The sequence below is a fragment of the Aethalodelphis obliquidens genome, unplaced genomic scaffold (assembly GCF_003676395.1).
Source record: "Aethalodelphis obliquidens isolate GAN/ISIS:26980383/991018 unplaced genomic scaffold, ASM367639v1 scaffold3, whole genome shotgun sequence".
Lineage (NCBI taxonomy): Eukaryota > Metazoa > Chordata > Mammalia > Artiodactyla > Delphinidae > Aethalodelphis > Aethalodelphis obliquidens.
The window spans coordinates 21,867,308-21,890,322 of NW_020837947.1; the positions used below are offsets into that span (position 1 = coordinate 21,867,308).

At 37.7% G+C, this 23,015-nt stretch overlaps 1 protein-coding gene across 5 annotated transcripts in view; it reads right to left on the reverse strand.

Moving 5' to 3' along the window:
- Nucleotides 1-17,511: 17,511 nt before the first annotated feature.
- The window catches only part of ADGRG6 (adhesion G protein-coupled receptor G6), a 136,453-nt gene continuing 130,949 nt past the window's right edge, over nt 17,512-23,015 (reverse strand). For 3 of the 5 annotated variants that reach the window (XM_027084910.1, XM_027084928.1, XM_027084919.1), the window contains one exon: nt 17,512-20,428. In XM_027084910.1, coding sequence (XP_026940711.1) covers nt 20,250-20,428 — 179 coding nt within the window. In that variant the 3' untranslated portion in view covers nt 17,512-20,249. Of the gene's footprint in view, nt 20,429-22,809; nt 22,856-23,015 lie in introns of all 5 variants that reach the window. The other 2 variants (XM_027084937.1, XM_027084944.1) reach the window with 1 other exon arrangement.

The following is a 23,015-nucleotide window of genomic DNA, read 5'->3' on the forward strand; positions in this document are numbered from 1 at the left end:
GAAGCTCACAAATCATAAGTGCAACTTGATGAATTTTGAAAAAGTGAATGTTTCCATGTTATCACCATCCGTCAAGAAATAGAACATTCCCAGCACCACAGGAAGCCCTTCCCGCCATGCCTCTTCATAGTCATTTCATATCACTACCAGCTTTCTCCCGAAATTTACCTCTATCTGATTTCTTCCTGTTTTGAACCTTATACAAATGAAATTAACAGCATACAATCTTTTCATTCTAGCTTCTTTTACTTGACATTGTGTTGTTGCGTTTTGTAGCTGGATTGTCTTCATTTTCCCGACTGAATAGTATTTTGTTATGTGATTATAAAGCAGTTTATTTATCTATGGCACTGTTTATGGACAATAACACTGGGGTTACTGCATGCAGTAACATTATGAACATCATCATGCATCTTTTTCAATACACGCAGCTTGTCTTTCCGTTAGTCACATACTTAACGATGGGCTAGCTGGGCATAGAGTATGTGTCTGTTCAACCTTAGGGGTTATTACTACCAAACAGGTTTCCAGACTGTTCTACCAGTTTACATTTCCACCAAGAATGTATGAGCGCTACGTTCTTTTGATATTGACGGTTTGTAAATGTTAGCCATTATGAGGTGTATATGATATCTCAGTATGAGTTTAATTTTAATTTTTGGAAGTTCCTGTTCACGTCTTTGGCCCCTTCTGTATTAGACTACCTAACCTTTTTAAATTTTCTTTCCAAATGTAGGATTTAAAAAATATTTTAGATGTGAGTTTTTGCAGGATATATGTATTTCAATATTTTAATAGTGTGCATGGTCAGTCTCTTAAATGGTGTTTTTTGATAAACAGAGGTTCTCAATTTAAAACTGAAGGACAAAAAAATCACAATATTTTTGTGTTGTCTCTTTAAGAAATATGTACCTACTCCAAGGTCACAGAGATTTTCTCCTATGTTACTGTATAGAAGCTGTATTGTTTTACTTTTCACATTCAGATTTACCAGCCACCTAGATTTGATTTTTTTGTGTGGGCAGTAGGAGTCAAATCCTATTTTTTCCATATGGGTATTCAACTGACTCCACGTTACTTATTGAAAAAATTACCTATACTTTACTCCATAAGCTGTTAGTTTTGTCAGAAGTCAAGATACCATAATAAACCTGTGGGTTTATTTGTGTACTCTCTATTCTATTTCTATATTTGTCAAATCTCCATGACCATATCACATTGTCTCAAATGTTGTAGCTTTATAGTAAGTCTTGATACATGGCAATGTAATTTTCCACTGTGAATCTTTAAGATTGCCTTAGTTATTATCGACCCTTCATTTTTCTATAAAAATTTGGGGGGACCTTCAAGATGGCGGAGGAGTAAGATGTGGAGATCATCTTCCTCCCCACAAATACACCAGAAATACATCTACACGTGGAACAACTCCTACAGAACACCTACTGAAGAAGACCTCAGACAGAAGACCTCAGACCTCCCAAAAGGCAAGAAACTCCCCACGTACCTGGGTAGGGCAAAAGAAAAAAGAAAAAACAGAGACAAAACAATAGGGACAGGACCTGCACCAGTGGGAGGGAGCTGTGAAGGAGGAAAGGTTTCCACACACTAGGAAGCCCCTTCGCGGGCGGAGACTGTGGGTGGCAGAGGGGAAGCTTCAGAGCCACGGAGGAGAGCGCAGCAACGGGGATGCGGAGGGCAAAGCGGAGAGATTCCCACACAGATGATCGGTGCCGACCAGCACTTACCAGCCCGAGAGGCTTGTCTGCTCACCCGTGGGGCTGGGAGCTGAGGCTCGGGCTTTGGAGGTCAGATCCCAGGGAGAGAACTGGGGTTGGCGGCGTGAACACAGCCTGCAGGGAGTTAGTGCACCACGGCTGGCTGGGAGGGAGTCCGGGGAAAAGTCTGGATCTGCCGAAGAGGCAAGAGACTTTTTCTTCCCTCTTTGTTTCCTGGTGCGCAAGGAGAGGGCATTAAGAGCGCTGCTTAAAGGAGCTCCAGAGATCGGCGTGAGCCGCGGCTATCAGCGCAGACCCCAGAGACGGGCATGAGACGCTAAGGCCACTGCTGCCGCCACCAAGAAGCCTGTGTGCGAGCACAGGTCACTATCCACACCCCCCTTCTGCGGAGCCTCTGCAGCCTGCCACTGCCAGGATCCTGTGATCCAGGGACAACTTCCCCGGGAGGACACACGGCACACCTCAGGCTGGTGCAAAGTCACGCTGGCCTCTGCCGCTGCAGGCTCGCCCCGCATCCGCACCCCTCCTTCCCCTGGCCTGAGTGAGCCAGAGTCCCCTAAGTAGCTGCTACTTTAACCCCATCCTCTCTGGGTGGGAACAGACGCCCTCAGGTGACCTATATGCAGGGGCAGGGCCAAAATCCAAAGCTGAACCCCAGGAGCTGTGAGAACAAAGAAGAGAAAGGGAAATCTCTCCCAGCAGCCTCAGGAGCAGAGGATTAAATCTCCACAAACAACTTGATGTACCTGCATCTGTGGAATACATGAATAGACAATGAATCATCCCAAATTGAGGCAGTGGACTTTGGGAGCAACTGTAGACTTGGGGTTTGCTGTATGCAACTGACTGCTTTCTGGTTTTATGATTATCTTAGTTTAGGATTTAGACTTTATTATCATTGGTAGATCTGTTTATTGATTTGGTTGCTCTCTTCCTTTTATATATATATATATTTTTTTCCTTTTTCTCTTTTCATGAGTGTGTATGTGTATGCTTCTTTGTGTGATTTTGTCTGTATAGCTTTGTGTTTACCATTTGTCCTAGGATTCTGTCTGTCCGTTTTTATTTTTTTTTTGTTTTAGTATAGTTTTTAGCACTTGTTATCAGTGGTGGATTTGTTTTATGGTTTGGTTGCTCTCTTCTTTCTTTTTTTAACTACTTTTAAATTTTTAATAATTTTTTATTTTAATAACTTTATCTCTTTTTATTTTATTTTATTCTTTTTTCTTTCTTTTTTCTCCCTTTTCTTCTGAGCTGTGTGGCTGACAGGGTCTTGGTGCTCTGGCTGGGTGTCAGGCCTGAACCTCTGAGGTGGGAGAGCCAAGCTCAGGACATTGGTCCACCAGAGACCTCCTTGCTCCATGAAATATCAAACAGCAAAAGCTCTCTCAGAGATCTCCATCTCAACATTAAGTCCCAGCTCCACTCAACAACCAGCTAGCTACAGTGCTGTACACCCTATGCCAAACAACTAGCATGAAGGAACACAACCCCACACATCATCAGAGAGGCTGCCTAAGATCATAATAAGGTCACAGACACCCCAAAACACACGACCAGACGTGATCCTGCCTACCAGAAAGACCAGAACACAGGCACTAGTCCCCTCCACCAGGAAGCCTACACAACCCACTGAACCAAACTTAGCCACTGGGGGCAGACACCAAAAACAACGGCAACTATGAACTTGCAGCTTGCAAAAAGGAGACCCCAAACACAGTAAGTGAAGCAAAATGAGAAGACACAGAAACACACAACAGATGAAGGAGCAAGGTAAAAATCCACCAGACCAAACAAATGAAGAGGAAATAGGCAGCATACCTGAAAAAGAATTCAAAGTAATGATACTAAAGATGATCCAAAATCTTGGAAATAGAATGGAGAAAATAAAAGAAATGTTTAACAAGGAACTAGAAGAACTAAAGAGCAAACAAACAATGATGAACAACACAATAAATGAAATTAAAAATTCTCTAGAAGGAATCAATAGTAGAATAACTGAGGCAGAAGAACAGATAACTGACCTGGAAGATAAAATAGTGGAAATAACTACTGCAGGGCAGAATAAAGAAAAAAGAATGAAAAGAATTGAGGACAGTCTCAGAGACCTCTGGGAAAACATTAAATGCACCAACATTTGAATTATAGGGGTCCCAGAAGAAGAGAAAAAGAAAGAGACTAAGAAAATATTTGAAGAGATTATAGTTGAAAACTTCCCTAATATGGAAAAGGAAATGATCAGTCAAGTCCAGGAAACACAGAGAGTCCCATACAGGATAAATCCAAGGAAAACAAGCAAAGATACATACTAATCAAACTATCAAAAATTAAATACAAAGAAAAAATATTAAAACCAGCAAGGGAAAAACAACAAATAACATACAAGGGAATCCCCATAAGGTAAACAGTTGATCTTTCAGCAGAAACTCTGCAAGCCAGAAGGGAGTGGCAAGACATACTTAAAGTGATGAAAGGGAAAAACCTACAACCAAAGATTACTCTGCCCAGCAAGAATCTCATTCAGATTTGACGGAGAAATTAAAAGTTTTACAGACAAGCAAAAGCTAAGAGAATTCAGCACCACAAAACCAGCTTTACAACAAATACTAAAGGAACTTCTCCAGGCAGGAAACACAAGAGAAGGAAAAGACCTACGATAACAAACCAAAAACAATTAAGAAAATGGTAATAGGAACATACATAATGATAATTACCTTAAATGTAAATGGATTAAATGCTCCCACCAAAAGACATAGACTGGATGAATGGATAAAAAAACAAGACCCGTATATATGCTGCCTGAAGAGACCAACTTCCGACATAGGGACACATACAGACTGAAAGTGAGGGGATGGAAAAACATATTCCATGCAAATGGAAATCAAAAGAAAGCTGGAGTAGCAATTCTCATATCAGTCAAAATAGACTTTAAAATAAACACTATTACAAGAGACAAAGAAGGACACTACATAATAATCAAGGGATCAATCCAAGAAGAAGATATAACAGCTGTAAATATTTATGCACGCTGGGGCTTCCCTGGTGGCGCAGTGGTTGAGAGTCCACCTGCCGATGCAGGGGACATGGGTTCATACCCTGGTCCGAGAAGATCCTACATGCTGCAGAGCGGATAGGCCCGTGAGCCATGGCCACTGAGCCTGCGCGTCCAGAGCCTGTGCTCCGCAATGGGAGAGGCCACAACAGTGAGAGGCCCGCATACCGAAAAAAAAAAAAAATTATGCACCCAACATAGGAGTACCTCAATACATAAGGCAAATGCTAACAGCCATAAAAGGAGAAATAGAGAATCAGTTAGAGAATCATAGTAGGGGACTTTAACACACCCCACTTTCACCAATGGACAGATCATCCAAAATGAAAATAAATAAGGAAACACAAGCTTTAAATGACACATTAAACACGAAGGACTTAACTGATATTTATAGGACATTCCATCCAAAAACAACAGAATACACTTTCTTCTTAAGTGCTCATGGAACATTCTCCAGGATAGATCATATCTTGGGTCACAAATCAAGCCTTGGTAAATTTAAGAAAATTGAAATTGTATCAATTATCTTTTCTGGCCACAACACTATGAGATGAGATATCAATTACTGGAAAAGTTCTGTAAAAGACACAAACAAATGGAGGCTAAACAGCACATCACTAAATAAGCAAGAGATCACTGAAGAAATCAAAGAGGAAATCAAAAAATACCTAGAAACAAATGACAATGAAAACACGATGACCCAAAACCTATGGGATGCAGCAAATGCAGTTCTAAGAGGGAAGTTTATAGCAATACAATCCTACCTCAAGAAACAAGAAACATCTCAAATAAACTACCTAAACTCACACCTAAAGCAGTTAGAGAAAGAAGAACAAAAAAACCCCAAAGTTAGCAGAAGGAAAGAATTCATAAGGTCAGATCAGAAATAAATGAAAAAGAAATGAAGGAAATGATAGTAAATAAATAAAACTAAAAGCTGGTTCTTTGAGAAGATAAACAAAATTGATTAACCATTAGCCAGACTCATCAAGAAAAAAAGGGAGAATACTCAAATCAATAGAATTAGAAATGAAAAAGGAGAAGTAACAACTGACAATGCAGAAATACAAAGGATCATGAGAGATGACTACAAGCAACTAAATGCCAATAAAATGGACAACCTGGAAGAAATGGACAAATTCTTAGAAAAGCACAACATTCTGAAACTGAACAAGGAAGAAATAGAAAATATAAACAGACCAATCATAAGCACTGAAATTAAAACTGTGATTAAAAATCTTCCAACAAACAAAAGCCCAGGACCAGATGGCTTCACAGGTGAATTCTATCAAACATTTAGAGAAGAGCTAACACCTATCCTTCTCAAACTCTTCCAAAATACAGCAGAGGGAAGAACACTCCCAAACTCATTCTACGAGGCCACCATCACCCTGATAGCAAAACCAGTCAAAGATGCCACAAAAAAAGAAAACTACAGGCCAATATCACTGATGAACATAGATGCAAAAATCCTCAACCAAATACTAGCAAACAGAATCCAAGAGCACATTAAAAGGATCATACACCATGATCAAGTGGGGTTTATCCCAGGAATGCAAGGATTCTTTAATATATGCAAATTAATCAATGTGATAAACCATATTAACAAATTGAAGGAGAAAAACCATATAATCATCTCAATAGATGCAGAAAAAGCTTTTGACAAAATTCAACAGCAATTTTTGATAAAAACCCTCCAGAAAGTAGGCATAGAGGGAACTTACCTCAACATAATAAGGGCGTCTATGACAAACCCACAGCCAACATTGTTCTCAATGGTGAAAAACTGAAACCATTTCCACTAAGATCAGGAACAAGACAAGGTTGTCCACTCTCACCACTATCATTCAAAATAGCTTTGGAATTTTTAACCACAGCAATCAGAAAAGAAAAAGAAATAAAAGGAATCCAAATCATAAAAGAGAAGTAAAGCTGTCACTGTTTGCAGATGACGTGATGCTATAAATAGTGAATCCTAAAGATGCTACCAGAAAACTATTAGAGCTAATCAATGAATTTGGTAAAGTAGCAGGACACAAAATTAATGCACAGAGATCTCTTGCATTCCTATACACTAATGATGTAAAATCTGAAAGAGAAATTAAGAAAACACTCCCATTTACCATTGCAACAAAAAAGAATAAAATACCTAGGAATAAACCTACCTAAGGAGAGAAGAGACCTGTATGCAGAAAACTATAAGACACTGATGAAAGAAATTAAAGACTAAACAGATGGAGAGATATACCATGTTCTTGGATTGGAAGAAACAACATTGTGAAAATGACTCTACTACCCAAAGCAATCTACGGATTCAATGCAATCCCTATCAAACTACCAATGGCATTTTTCACAAAACTAGAGCAAAAATTTTCACAATTTGTATGAAAACACAGAAGACCCCGAATAGCCAAAGCAATCTTGAGAAAGAAAAACGGAGCTGGAGGAATCATGCTCCCTGACTTCAGACTATACTGCAAAGCTACAGTAATCCAGACAGTATGGTAATGGCACTAAAACAGAATTATAGATCAATGGAACAAGATAGAAATCCCAGAGATAAACCCACACACATGTGGTCACCTGATTTTTGATAAAGGAGGCAAAAATATAAAATGGAGAAAAGACAGTCTCTTCAATAAGTGGTGCTGGGTAAACTGGACGGCTACATGTAAAAGAATGAAATCAGAACACTCCCTAACACCATACACAATAATAAACTCAAAATGGAATAAAGACCTAAATGTAAGGCCAGACACTATAAAACTCTTAGAGGAAAACATAGGCAGAACACTCTATGATATAAATCACAGCAAGATCCTTTTTGACCCACCTCCTAGAGAAACGGAAATAAAAACAAAAGTAATGGGACCTAATGAAACTTAGAAGCTTTTGCACAGCAAAGGAAACCATAAACAAGATGAGAAGACAACCTTCAGAATGGGAGAAAATATTTGCAAATTAAGCAACTAACAAAGGATTAATCTCCAAAGTTTACAAGCAACTCAATATCAAAAACAAAAAAAAAAAACAAACAAAAAAAAAACAACACCCCAATCCAAAAATGGGCAGAAGACATAAATAGACATTTTTCCAAAGAAGATATATAGATTGCCAACAAACACATGAAAGGATGCTCAACATCACTAATCATTAGAGAAATGCAAATCAAAACTGCAATGAGGTATCACCTCACACCAGTCAGAATGGCCATCATCAAAAAATCTATAAGAAATAAATGCTGGAGACGGTGTAGAGAAAAGGGAACCCTCCTGCACTGTTGGTGGAATGTAAATTGATACAGCCACTATGGAGAACAGTATGGAGGTTCCTTAAAAAACTAAAAATAAAGCTACCATACTACCCAGGAATCCCCCTACTGGGCATATACCCTGAGAAAACCATGATTCAAAAAGAGTCATGTACCACAATGTTCATTGCAGCTCTATTTACAATAGCCAGGACACGGAAGCAACCTAACTGTCCATCGACAGATGAACAGATAAAGAAGATGAGGCGCATATATACAATGGAATATTACTCAGCCATAAAAAGAAACGAAATTGAGTTATTTGTAGTGAGATGGATGGACCTAGAGTCTGTCATACAGAGTGAAGTAAGTCCGAAAGAGAAAAACAAATACCGTATGCTAACACATGTATATGGAATGTAAAAAAAGAAAAACGTTATGAAGAACCTAGGGGCAGGACAGGAATAAAAACTCAGACGTAGAGAATGGACTTGAGGACATGGGGAGGGGGACGGTTAAGCTGAGATGAAGTGAGAGAATGGCATGGACTTATATACAGTACCAAACGTAAAATAGATAGTTAGTGGGAAGCAGCCACATAGCATAGGGAGGTCAGCTCGGTGCTTTGTGACCACCTAGAGGGGTGGGATAGGGATGGTGGGAGGGAGACGGAAGAGGGAGGAGATATGGGAACATATGTATATGTATAACTGATTCACTTTGTTATGAAGGAGAAACTAACACACCATTGTAAAGCAGTTATACTCCAATAAAGATGTTAAATAAAATAAAGTAAAATTTAAAAAAAGGTTTGTTTTTTTTTAAAAAACAAAAATTTAGTTTTAGCTTGTCAATTTATACACACAGAAAGAAAGCCCACTTTGATTTTTAATAGGATTGAATTGAATGTACAGATTAATTTGAAGAGAAGTGATATTTTTATATTGTTGACTTTTAAAATCTATGAACATGGTATATATCTCCATTTTATTCAGTTCATCTTTAATTTTTGTCAAAAATGCTTTACATTTGTCAGTGTAGAGATCTTGCACATTTTTCTCTACATTTATTATGTTTATGCAATTGCAAATGGTATTTTATATAATTTTATTTTCATATAACTTATTGATATAAATAAATGAATGCCAAAAAAAGAAGTAGATAGTAGAGTTTCAACATATAGAAATACAAAAGTACATCTGATTTTTTCTGACATTTTATCCAGTAACCTATTAAATTTATTTAGTAATTCTAATAATTTATTTATGACTCGTAGATTTTCTGGGTACAGAATCACATTATCTACACATAAATAAACTTTTATTTTTTCCTTTTTAATCCTTATAATTTCCTTTTTTCTTGCCTTGTTGTTCTGCTAAGACCTACTGAATAGATGTGATATTGGCATGCATCCTTTCTTGCTCCAAAATGCAGCAGAAACTTCTAATATTTTAATATTAAATCTGATATTTACTGTAGTTTTTATTTTGTAGATAACATTTACTTGTAGTTTGCTAACAGGTGTTCATGATAAAGAGGACTTTTGTGTATCTATTGAGATGATAATATGGCTTTTATTCTGTTTACATCACAGTGATTGTCTAAAATGAAACTCGTCTTGGTTATTACTCCTATTCAACATTGAACTGGTGGCTTTATCCAGTGAAGTAAAATAAAAAGAAATAAAAGTCATCCAGACTGGAAAGAAAGAATTAAAATTGTCTTTATTCCTGGACGACACGATTGTATATATAGAAAATCCAGTGGAATCTATAAAATAGCTACTAGAACTCAGATAAAATCAAATAAAGTCTATAAACTCTCCCCTGAAAAATGATGACACAAAAACATGTTAAAATAGCTTTGGGGAATTAGCAGACCCCTGAGAGCTCATGCATGGAACACGGTTTTAAAACAGTGTCCTGGGGAGTGCTGTCCACTCACACATGGGTAAATGAAAGATCATCACAATTTTAGGGACTGTGTGCATGTCAGGAAGGAGGAGGTAAGGGCTTCAGTGGAAGATATGGTAAGAAATGAGGCTAGAAATCCAGGCAGGAGTGAGGTGAACCCACAGAGCACTGGTCTGACTTGATCAGGTTTATGTTTTAGGGAAAAAAATCATTCCTGTGTTACAGGAGATAGACTGCCAGGTGGGTAGACAGAGGGAGAAAGTAGTTAGAAGGCTATAGTGGAAATCCAGGGCAAAAATAATAAAAACCACTATGGAAATTTCCTTATGGAGGCTTGAACTTCATAGTGCCTGGTTTCATATTTTCATTTATCCTTTTTTATAGGAAAAAAGAATGTTGATAACTTTTATGACCATTTCCCGTGTAAGATCTGCCAATGGTCAGTAAATGACTTTTCTGTTACTTTTTGCCTAATGAAGGATGAAAAATAAATTGAAAGTTCTTCTACTCAAAGTTTCTTTTTGTTGTTATTGATGATGTTGTTGAGGGATTCTTCTGGCTTACTCTGCAGATCCCTCATCTATTTAGAAATATTTGTTCCTTTGTTTAAGGACTAGACAAATGCCTGGACACGGGTTTTTGCCCGACAAGGAATTATGGGAGTAAGAAAGACCAGGAAACCTGCGCACAGTTCATCTGCCTTCATAGACCCAGGAAAAAGTACAATGGATAGGGAGGGAAGGGTCAGGACTCCTTTCAGTTGCTGTAGCATCTGCAGTGCAGCCACAGACACACCTGTCCTGCCCTCTGCCTTCAGTAGGAGCAGGTGTCACCAGCTTAGAACCCGGGATCCAGCTGGACACTGGGTGTTTTCTGTCTTTGGGAGGCTGACTGACAGCGTGCTAGTAATATCTAAGCAGAGCTTGCTCTTTGCATTTAATAGAAATTAAATGCGTGGAATTTGACATATTCTGTCTGTAGTTTCCCTCTCATTTGTTAAGAAGATTTGAGGGACAATGTAGTCTGGCACAGAAAGAAAACCCAAGATTGTTTTATTTTATAAATCCATGATTTCCATGAATTCAGTTCTCATAGGAAATTTCAACTTATTGATTTGACTTCTTTCCCATTAGATCATGCTATCATCCTTGAAAAGCGATTTCGTTGGTTTTAAGAATAGGGAACTAAATGTGGTAAGGACTTGCTGACATATTTGAAGTCAGGAGAATAAGCAACTCTGAGTACATTTAACTTTGCTTTCTTGTAGCATATATTATAAAAATTGCAAAAGACCATATTGATATTTGCTCAAAGTAAGAAACAATTTAGTGGAGTACCTCTGCAAGAATTGTGGAGACAAATAGATGCACTGGGCATGGAAATGGAAAAGTAAATTATCTTCATATATTTGGAACAACTGTTATTAATCTACCTACACAGGCGAAGACCTTGCCTCTCTCCACACAACATCAGTAAGTTAACTCTACATATAAAAGAGACAGGAAGGAAAATTAGACCATAATGTAGGAATAAAATGCACAAAATATGTTAAATTTGAGATCTACTGAGTGGAAAGAGGAACCTAAAATCAGGTCTCTTAAGACTCTTTAAATAATTTCAGTGCCTTAGAAATGAGGGACTGTTTCAAGGTAATTTTTCAACCTAATCCCCACAACTGTATGAGGTGTTATAAGATATAAATGAAGAAAATAAAATCCCCATAATTATATAAGCTATTATAAAGCAGAGATGATGAAAAAATTAATAAACAACAACAAGAATACTTTGCCTCAGATTCCTCAGGCTTGTGCTTCTGTGCCCAGACAGTTCTAAAGAGAATCTTGATGCTAAAAAAGCCCTGACTCTACATGACCTTCGAGTCTGGGGCAGGTGTTTCTGGGGAAGGAGATGCGAAGTGAGGTGAGACACAGCTTTCCACTCTCCTGGAGCATCTTTGGAATCTGAAGGTAAAGCTGTTTCAGTGTTTGGTTTCTATTAATGAAATTTCCATGAACAAAACTACTTGATTTTGGACTTGCCAAGCCTCCACAATCTTACAACCCAATTCCTTGAAATAAAACTCTCTTTATATATACACATATCCTGTTGGTTTGGTTTCTCTGGAGAAGCCTGAATACTCAAGAATGTTAGATCTGTTATATAGTACATAACATATATGTACACACACACAATGCAACCACTGAAATGAATGAGCTCTACTGCCCCCCACATCAAGTTAAAACTAGCCTGCTGTCCAAGTGAACAGAACATCCTTTTAGGAGGATGCCCACCATGCCCTGGTTGTCTCTAGGTTTGAGGTTCAGGGTTCAAGAGAGAAGACAATAATCTCAGCTAAATGCTTGAGTTGCTTTCTTCTCGGTGAAGGAAGCAAACAGAACTCCACTTTGCATTCTTGGACAATTTTCATTTGCCTGAACAACATGGAACAATTTTTAAGAGTAGAACTATTTCATGAAACCTCACAGTTCATTTTCATGAGTTTTAGGAAATAGCACTACCATCATTTAGGAGACAGATTCTGGGTCCCTGCCCACCCCCACGCGAGCCTTTTAGAGGTTTGTGCTAACAAGAATTTAGAAGGAAAGAGGGATTAGGGTCCAGTGGATTTGCCCTGCTATTTTGTTGTGACTGAAGAAAGCAAGACTTTGCACATCATAATTCTACCCAGAAGCACTTGGAAGCCCTGAAAGCCCCTCACACCGGTGAGAGTAATGGACAGAAAAGGGGTGACTGAAAACAAGGAGAGGCCGTGAAATACAGCTTCCTCCCCATGACTCTGGGCTCATCACAGCCCCCTTCACCCCACATACATGCTAAGTGAGATATGGGGAAAATTAACTTGAGGATTAGGGAGAGAGTGCCTAAACTTCAAGTGCTCTTTTTGAGTGAACAGAGATCATGCAAAACAGCAGAACCAAAGTTAGGAAAAAGATCCTGTGAAGGAAAAATGTTCGACGTGAATTGGAAACTATTTGGAAGAATGAAAGCCACAACTATGTTAGCAATCCCTCATAGCTTTTGCGGATAAGGGAAAAAAACCAAAAAACCAGAAAACCAACCAACACTTTGTAACTACAAACTGAGTTTTCTATAACTGTGGCAAAGACCTAGTAAAACATTGTCTAACCCTTGTTTGGAATCCTTGCTTGGAATCGTTCTTGAGAAAGTGTCCTTTTTACGATTCTTTATTTAGAAAACATTCTGTGTATATAGTTTTCTACCAAAGTTTTTGAAGAAATAATTTTCTATTACCTTCTGATTAAAATGTTAACTGGACGTGGGCGAATCAAATAGTGACAACTTCTGCTTGCAGAAATAGATCTGTTACTTTAAAAACAAATATTAAGATACTACTCTGGTAGCTGTATTGACCTCTAAGCTGTTCAAGCATCCCTCTCACCTCAAGCATCCCTCTCACCTCCACATCTTTGTATTGCCATAGATGATGTCCCATTGTAATGGGAAATCTGTAAACTGGTGTTTAATACAAATTAGGAGACTCTCAGGGCCCTTGAAAAGGAATCACATGAAATATTATGTCTTTAAAATGCTTCTCGGATATTTGGCAATGAGTTGCGCACTAGGAACTGCCCTCCATAACTTACGTGCACACAGCTGTCTCTAATTTGAATGCAAACCTGGCCGAGGCATCCAGAGCAAAGTTAAATAAGCTCCTCTGCACCGTGGGGCACGTCCATGTGCGTTTATTACGTGACACCTATTGGTTTTGTGTTTCTCACTTACCCAGCAAGAGACCCTGAATTGCCCATCTGAGGCACATTCTTGGCAACTGTCAAATCTGTTTTGCTTGCTGTCTTCGTATTTCCTGCTGATCTGTTTTCTTCTTTCCCTCTGTGGACCGTGCACAGCGTTGTAACACAGCTGGGGAGGAGAAATGGAACTTTTGTACCTATGTTGGGAGGATCATTAATTCCACAGATTTGCCGAAAGGAAACCAGGATTTTAATTCTGATTTTCACAATGAGTAAGTACTGCCTTACTGCTGGGGCATCTTCTCTTTTGTATCTGAGAGTGAATCTTCCTATTAATTTTATCTGCAAAAGATTTAATTAGTGCCCTGAAAATACTAAAGTGTTTGTATAGAAAAGGCATTTATTTTGGAAATAAAAAAGACATAAAGATGTTAAAAAAAAAGACATAGAATGCATGCATTCCCTTGAAACATTCAGATTGAACAAGATCAAATGATTTGCTTGACATTTAGTGTTTGGGTCTTTGTGTTTAAATAAAAACGACTAGAATTTTTCTATTTAAAGAAGTTAACGGGAACTATAAAATTCTAGTGCTGAAAACGTTTTAGCTCTTAAGCAGCTTCTTTTATTTACCAGATAAATAAACTGAGGCCCACAGCAGAGAGGTGACATACTAAAGTCACATAGCACAGACCATTACCAGTGACCTTTCTTCTACATTCTGTGATTCCTTCAGAGTGAAGGAACTGTTGGCTTTAGCAAAATGGGGTCAATCTACCTTTGTAAGCCTTAAACAATAGTAATTCTATATGACTGCTTTCTCCAGTTCTTCTCATCCTTACTAGTTAACAGTATCACAGCTCACCATCCTTCCTGCAGGTTGTACCATGGCTTTCTCACTGGTGGAAACTGCTAGACAGTAATAGAACCCCGGCTAGTAAGCTGGTTGGTATCTCAGTTTTTTCTTTATATGCAATGAGTTAGCCAGAACAAAAACATATTTATCAGAAGTTCATACAAAGCAAGTCTAGCAAATATTGGATTTTCGTTAACCAGTTACCACTGTTCTCTCAGCAACCTAACAGTCATTCAAGGAAACTGATGAATTTATCAAATGGGGTTGAAGGGAAATAATTTTCAAATGATCAGTTCAGCTTGGTTTCTAAAACATCTCTTGACTTTATGTAGTAAAAGTAAAGAGAGAAAAATATCCCTCGGTCCCAGCTTCTTCAAAGTCTGGTCACAGGGCTCCACGAGGACCCTGTGTGCTCGTACATTAAATTCCCTATTGAAGCCAGTTTGAGCCAGAAAACAGTTCCCAAGGCAAGTGCTCAAAAGCGGGTTTGTGTACTTATTCATCTCAGACTTCTTTGAACCTAGTTCCTTTGAACCTAGTTCCTTTTCCAAAACTGTTAAAAAAGATTTAGAGTTAACATCAAACTTGGTATCGTTTTGTTCTTATCTTACTTGCCTGCATCATATAAGGTGACATTTAGCAATGAGGGTAAAGTATCTTGAACTGCGTGATGCTAATATGTTTTTTCACCTTTACTTTGTATTTCTAGTCCATATCCTTACAAACTCATGCAAATCCGAGGTACTCTGAGATCTACTTTTCCAAAATATAAAATGCAAATGGACCAGGTAAACTCCATATAAATTCAATAAACACGAACAGAGCACCTGTTATGTAGCCAGCAGTATGCTATCACCTGATGATGAGAAAATGATGAGAATAAACATAACTCAGTGCATCAGACCTTAATATTAATGTCATTCAGTAGAAGAGTCACACATATGAAAATTAAAAAACCCAAAATAGAGTATAACGTGTCACGTTCAAGTGTGCTAGACATTGCAGGAGCTAACTATTTATTGCTCTTAACAGTATTATGGGAGACGATGTATTAGCTCTAATTTGGCAGTAATGATTACATTTCAGAGCTTTACAGATAAACTGGTTTTTTTTAGTTAAAATAGTTTCAAATGTGACAGATCTGTCAGTTCAGGCCAGTGAACTCCTCGTAGGAAGGTTACAGGGTTGTCGTCACTTAATATCCTTGGTTGATTGATTGAACTTTAGGACGATGAAGGAGGAAAATACTGTGGTGCTCTGGAGATCTTTCTTTTGTTCTTAGAGTACTTAAACACTTTATTTTGCTATTATTGTGTTATTTTCTCACACGGTGTGACTATATATATCAATATTAAATTGTATTTAATGTGAATATCAAATGTTCTATTCTCACTGATATCCTGAATTTATAAAAATCATTTAAATTAATTCATGATGAAAATAAGCCAACCAGAAGATGTAACTTAAAAGATTAAAAAGGTTGTGGGGTAAGTGTGCAATCATTTGTCATCCAACTATTCTCAAATGTTTAAGATAAATCAATAAGGTTTGAGACTTTAGAATATTAAATGTTTGGTTATGAACTTGAAATAAACTACTTTTTCAAAACACACCAAATAAAAAATTTTAATAAGATGATTTGGAGAATGTACTTGCAAAAGCTACTCTAAGGGCAAACGCCATTTACCAGCTTATTTGAATTAATTTAGCCAAGGATTTGCATTCCCCGTAAGGTTGTTTCAAATTTTAATTTTATTCATATCCCCATCCTGATACTACCGCCCTTACAATACCCAACTTGTGAAGTGAGCCTCTAATTATTTTAATTGATAAAAATCGGGAAACTCAACACTGCCTCACTATCAGCCCCTCTATACCTCCTTGCTCATCTCATAACCTGTCCCTCAAACTCAGAAGAAAGCTATGCCTCTTCTCTTTGCCAGGGCTAACCCTGTCCCTGTAATTCTCATCATCCTCACCCTTTCACCTTCACATTTATTCTTATTTTTTCTCTAGGGAAGCATAAAAAGAAAACGGTTAAGTATTCTTCCTCGATATGAAGAGGGAGGGAAGGAAGAGAGAAAGGGAAGAAGTGAAGAAAAGCAGGAAAGTTGGGGGGAGGTAGACAGAGAAGGGGAGGGAGGGGGACAGAAAGAGGGAGAGAGATTTAGTGCTTCTATACAAGAAAAATAGATTGTTACTCGACTGGAAACACGGGCATTCTTCCAAAACACGGTATTTACAAAGCCCAATTCCTTCAGATTTCAAACTACTACAAACACTGGTCAGCCTGCATATCAAATAAGTGTTTCCCACCTACTTCTCACTGCTGCTCCCTCAGCTTTAACCTGCTGTATGTAACTGCAAATGAAGCTTCAGCAAATGTTTGCCTGTTTTCCTAACACGGCTTGGCCAGGAGTTGTGAATGTTGGCTCAGAAGACCTGAGTGAGCAGTGACCAGCCAACAAGCCTCACAGCTTAGCACTGGGTAGGGCCGTGAGCCAGAGTGGGCCTTGGCTCTCTGCAGAAGAGAGTTATCCTAACTAATCACAGCAAAAGGAAGGGAGGAGGTTCTGTTCTACTCATGCAAGTCAAGTTGGCTAAATTCTGTCATTTTCTAAGCCTCCTATAAATGTGAAAAAAAATATCCCATGACCTAACTTCTATGTAGTATTATTGATTTGTTTCCCTTTCAAGATGCTGAAGACTTCCCAAAAAGGAAACCTACATTGCTTTTAATTTGCCACAGAGCTTGGCTTTGCATCAGTCATCTTAAGAAAATCTAAGAACTTCAAAATGCATTAATCCCCAGTGAACTGAATCTTTCTAAAATATTCATTTTTAGTGTTTTGGCAAAGTAGCCCCATGTCACTAGCTTAATTGCTGCCAGGTTATTTTCCAGTTGTCAAATAATCTTTTCCTATTTAAGAGTCAGAAATAAAAACATTCACTCATAAAGGAATTGAATAATTTGGATCACAAACAACATAAGTATTTATTTGAAAAACATTTTCTATTTGAGTAAAATGGCAAATCAGGTATAGTAGCTTCTTACTACTAATTCTAATTTGCACTCACAGTCACTTTTTATTCATCAAATTCAGAGATACTACTACAGAAAACTATTTCACAAAGTATTTAGAAAAAAATATATACAGTCTCTCTGATAAAAAGTTAATTAAAAGGACAAAGCCAGGCAATATAAATGTAAGATATAAAACAAGCTCACATTTATAAACACAAATAAATAAATATATACAAAAGAGTCTACGTCAACATTGAACAAATAAAAAGCTTTACAATGTAAGTCATCGTGACAGCAATGGAAAATACCTCAAGATCTTAGACTGACTCTAACATAATGTTAAAAAAAAAGAAAATAAAAACAACCAAAAATACCCCAGAGAGTCTAAATTGATATTATTCTCAAAGTTAAGCTAAACTAAATTTTGGCTCCACAGCTAAATTCCTGTGTTTCTGCTCTCCTGCGGGGCTAGATGAAAGTGAGCACTACATGCGCAGAACTGAGGGTAGAATTTGACTCAGTCTTTTAAATCCACTTGCAAATGTTTCTATTCAGCTGTTTATCCATTGTTTCTTTCCTTACCTGATTACTGGAAATTTATAAAGTGGAGCTGACATTGTTGTCAAATTTGAAAAAAAAAAAAAAAAGTTTTCCCAGATCTGGATGAATACAAGTAGAAATCAAAGCTATTTTTAAAGCTATCTCTTAATTACTTTTAACTGAATAAGCACTTTGGGTAGAAATCTCACAGTCGAAAGCTAATTAAATTCTACCATCTCTAAGGCTTGGGGGAAAGTATATGAAGATTCAGTGACTATTTAAGGTTAATTTTCACCTAGATGTAACCTCTGCCCAAATAAGCAGCCTGTTAATATAGATGCCTAGAGAAAAGGACATGGCTCTACTGTAGGGTCTTGGTGACCTTAGATTTACTATCCTTTCCTACTACCTACACCCCTCCCCTGTGAAGGCCAAGCTGGGCAATGCTCCTGTCTTCCAGAACAGTGTTCCAGGATGCTACAAAATGGAACAGTATGAAAACCCATTATCATCCATTTAAGTCTGGCCAAAAGCTTCAGGATTGAAGATCAGCAAAAGCTGAGAGGCCCCTTGTTTGCTGCATAGCCTGAAAGCTTTCCTATGTTTCAGACTGAGAGCTACCTGCTTCCTGCACAGAGAGAAAGGTCCCCAGGTGCTCAGTCTGGTTTCTGCCTTTAAGCAGTTTGGTTCTGCCAGAATGTCTCATCTTCTCATCACTTAGGCTGCCACCTCCCAGAACCTGAAACATCTCAGATAACCTAGAGCAAATGTAAAGGTACAGCATGTACTGAGACCGATTTCTAAGAAACTGGATATGAGTCCATCATTTAAGAACAATTAAAATGTGGTCTCTTACACATTCACTAGCAAACATATTCCTCAGGACAGTTTGATAGTTAGGTTAAGCTGCTTAATATTATGCATGGCTTATATGCAGAGACCTAATCCATAAATAACACCCCATCTGTCTTGCCAGACCTCCTCTGGCTCTTATAATCAGAGGACTTATGTACAAATAGTTTGCAGACTGGCAAACGTAGACCCACACAATTATAAATTATTTTGATTATGATAAGTCACCCACGTAAGTCTCAGTTTATATTCTTTGGAACAAAACTCTGGAAAGAGGAAGTAAGAGGCTTTTCATTTGTGCAAATGGAAATGTCTTAAAAAGTCTCTGGAGCAAAGACAAGACCATAGAGTCTCAATGGTTGTTTTTCCCAAAAGGGAGAGACTACTGTACACGGCATGCCTAATGGAAATCTGCATTCCTCCCATGAGCCCGCAGCTCAATGTACAGTAGAGCAGCAAAAGCAGAGGTGTAAGAGGGTCATTCTTCAGCTCCTGGGAGCTCCACTCTAATGGAACATCAACACTAAACTTGATTCAAATGTATAGGACTAAATTATAATTAATGATGATGCTTAAGCCTTGTGTCTTGAATAGGATAAGTGAAATAACATGGCCTCTTATTAACTAGGTCAAAATTTGGGGAATTCTTTCTTTCTTAAGCATGTTGTGGTCTTCAGGGTTAAACATCTGAGATAAGGAGAAAAAATTCCTTTCTAAACTTTGAGTCAGACATTAAATACTCTTTTGTATCTGTGGTTGAAATTTCATTTAAAAAGAGGAAATGCTAATGCATTCATAGAAACCAGCACTGAGATGGGACCTGCGGGCATCCGAGATAGTTATAAATATTAGTATGCTTTTGATTGCAGAGAAAGATGATGGAGCAGGTGGCCATATCCAAATCTAATTATTATGTGGGGTGTGAATGAGCTCTAAACTAGGGCTTGTCCCAAGCTCGGCCTGTCCCTTGCCCTCTAATTTTACTATTCCACCCCACAGCCCAAGTTCTGATTGATCCATTCAATCATATAGTTAAAAAAAATCCTATCCCTGTGGCTACTGAGTGCTGCTCTTAGTACTGAAGTTGAGTGATGGTGGAAACTCCCCCATGGAAGAAATACACTGAAAAGACAGATTTTGAATTTCACGAAAGCCTTCTTCACAAAACACATTCTTCATATATATGCAGTTACCTAGGTAATACCACGTTTACATCTGCTAGTCAGAGTTTTCACAGCTTGCACATCTTCACGTTGCTGCAGACTGATGTCTCTTCAGTATATTAAAGATATTAAAACTTTGTGCTGTGGCTGAAGGTGTCTGACATGATAATATTTTTATAGAAATTATCTGAATGAGCATTGCAATAACCCTTGACCTTATCAATGACCTGATGGACAGGGATGATTGATGTTTGTTCTCCAGCAGCATGGGTCAGTTTTGATGAGGACTTGTCCATGGGAGCATTGTCTGCAAGAAATGATACAAGAAATTAGGCTACAAAATGAGCTGGTGACATGTCTAAGGGCTAACGTTCTGGACGCTCTTTTGCACATTAAAGAAGATCACAAAGGAAATGAAGCTCTGGTTCTTTCTTAGTTTAGGTAATAGGCAGCACTAAAATGTCATGTTTTTCATCTTCAAAGTGCATCCTTGCATATGAAAGAATGTTAATGTGCCTTCTAGTAATTTGTGTTGGGAGTTGTTTTAAGAAATATTCTTGTAAGTGGTATTTTTCAAAGAGCCAGTGAATAGAATAATCAGAAAATTGCTGCAAAAATATATGTGGCAAATCAATCAAACAAGGTAGTAACAGATTATATAACAAACGAATTAAAAGGTGCTGAAATATCTGGGGAAGAAATGATATGATGTCTATGATATGTTTTCAAAATAATACATGGAGGGGAAAATGTGTAGGTGGCTATGAGTTGATATGAACAAGGAGATTCATTATATTATCCTCTCTATTTTTCATACGTTTGACACTTTTCATAATACAATTTTTAATAAAATATAATTTAAAGAATTTTGGAAAAGACAAGTGAATAAAAAAAACATAAACGCTATTTTGAACACATTTTCTCATGGAAAAAACCTGTGAAATGATTGCAATTATAGAAAAAAGGTATCTTTTATTAATTATTTTTGAATTATAAAAATCAAAATTATCTTTATCAGAAATATTTTAAGTATATATTTTCTTTAACTATGCTACAGTCTCAGAATGATGTTATTGCTGGCAGCACTAATATCAGAGCAATTGATATCAATAAAGGACTGCTAAATATATTTCTGTTCTGAATTTTCCAATATCACATATTTAAATATTATTTTCCTAGACCCAAAGCTTTCTAAAAGTGATACAGCTAGTGCCCTGAAACTCAGCTAAGCACTATTATCTACAAATACATATGGCTGTCTTCATGTATCTTGTAGGTATCTGCTTTCCACATTTTGGAGAAAAATGCTGTCTTAAAATTAACTACAGAGATTTCACATCAATGAAAGAGCAAATGACCTTCTACAAAGTCCTCAGTTCCCTACAGTTGTATCTTTTCTATTCACTGTGGAAGAGGCAAAAACTCTATCATGAAAACCTGCTTCTAGGAATCATGGCTGAAAAATTGGAATGTTCACTCTAGGTGTTTTATATTTTGAGTAAGTTTGACCCAGTAAGTGACATAACATTAAAAATCCTCAATAATTGGTAAAAGCCATCATCATTTTATCTGTTGTCTTTGGAAACGGCTCAGATTGTTCAAGTGTGGTCTTGGTGTTGGAGCAGACACTAAATAAAATGAAGGCTAAAATAGAAAATGGAGTGTCTATCCCACTAAAGGAAGCAAGAGAGAACAGATGGCCTTTGCGAAGAGTGGGCAGACCGAAGCACGGTGGAATGATCATGTCCCAGGATTGGTGAGAAAAAAGCTCAGGGAGGCATTTTATAAGGCCCCCTCCCCATTCGGCTCTCAGCAAGCTGATTGATTCTGTGCTTTCCTTCAGTTCATACGTTCACTAGCCATTGGTTTTCTGTTGGGAATTTTTCTATTGACTTAAATCTCAATAATGAACAATTTGTACTTGATGTTTTTAGAAAGCCACACATCCTCAAAGAAACTTCAAGGATACAATCACTCTGCTTCGCTGACAACTTCCAGGGTCACATTCTTTTTAGAGATTTTGACCAGCTCCATTCCAAATACGTGACCCAATTTTCTGGGTCTTCACCATCTAAGTAGGTAAAATTCTGAGCAAGGTTTGTATTTCAACATATATGCTATTCCCAGTCCTCTGGGTAGCTATTATATGGTGGATAATATAGATTTTGATTATGGCTGCAAGTTTGAAAACCAGGGGCTAGGGAAATGAACTATTATTTCACCTATGCTTAAATTTCAAGCAGACAAAAGTCCTCAAAAAGCAGGCTTGGAATCGACAATTTCTCTTTTATGACTTCTGTGAATGTACTGTGACATATCCAGTAATTCATAAGAGCAGCGAAAAAGTAAAGAATTTCACTCTGTTCTATAACAAACCTCTCAAGTACTACTTTTTTTTTTTTCATTATTTTACCTGGTAATGTGACCCACTAACTCCAGAGCATGGTACATTTCCTAGAAGGAGCGGCTTGCAGACACCCCCATGCAGAGAAGAGCCAGCACAGCACAGGACCATTTGAAATTTCAGAAACTCCAGCTCAGTGCAGGAATTTCCTTGTGCTAGCTGAGAAGTATTGTAAAGAACAAGCAACTTTGCTGGTGCGGCAAGAGTCTTAGTTTAATCCATGCAAGTATTCTCTTACTACCTTGCAAAAAATTCATGCATTCAAAGAAGTAATAAAAGTTTACCTGAATGATCCACTTTTGTTGAAGGAATGCTCTTAGAAGACATTATCTACACCATAAACATATGAATCAATGCCAAGAAATAAACCATCTAGATATCCATGATGCTATGCAGTGACTTTTTGCACACCCTGAGTGACCCAAGAACGTCAGCAGTTTCACTGAGAACTGGCTAGCTCGCAGAAGACCGTTTGTACGTCAGCTGATCG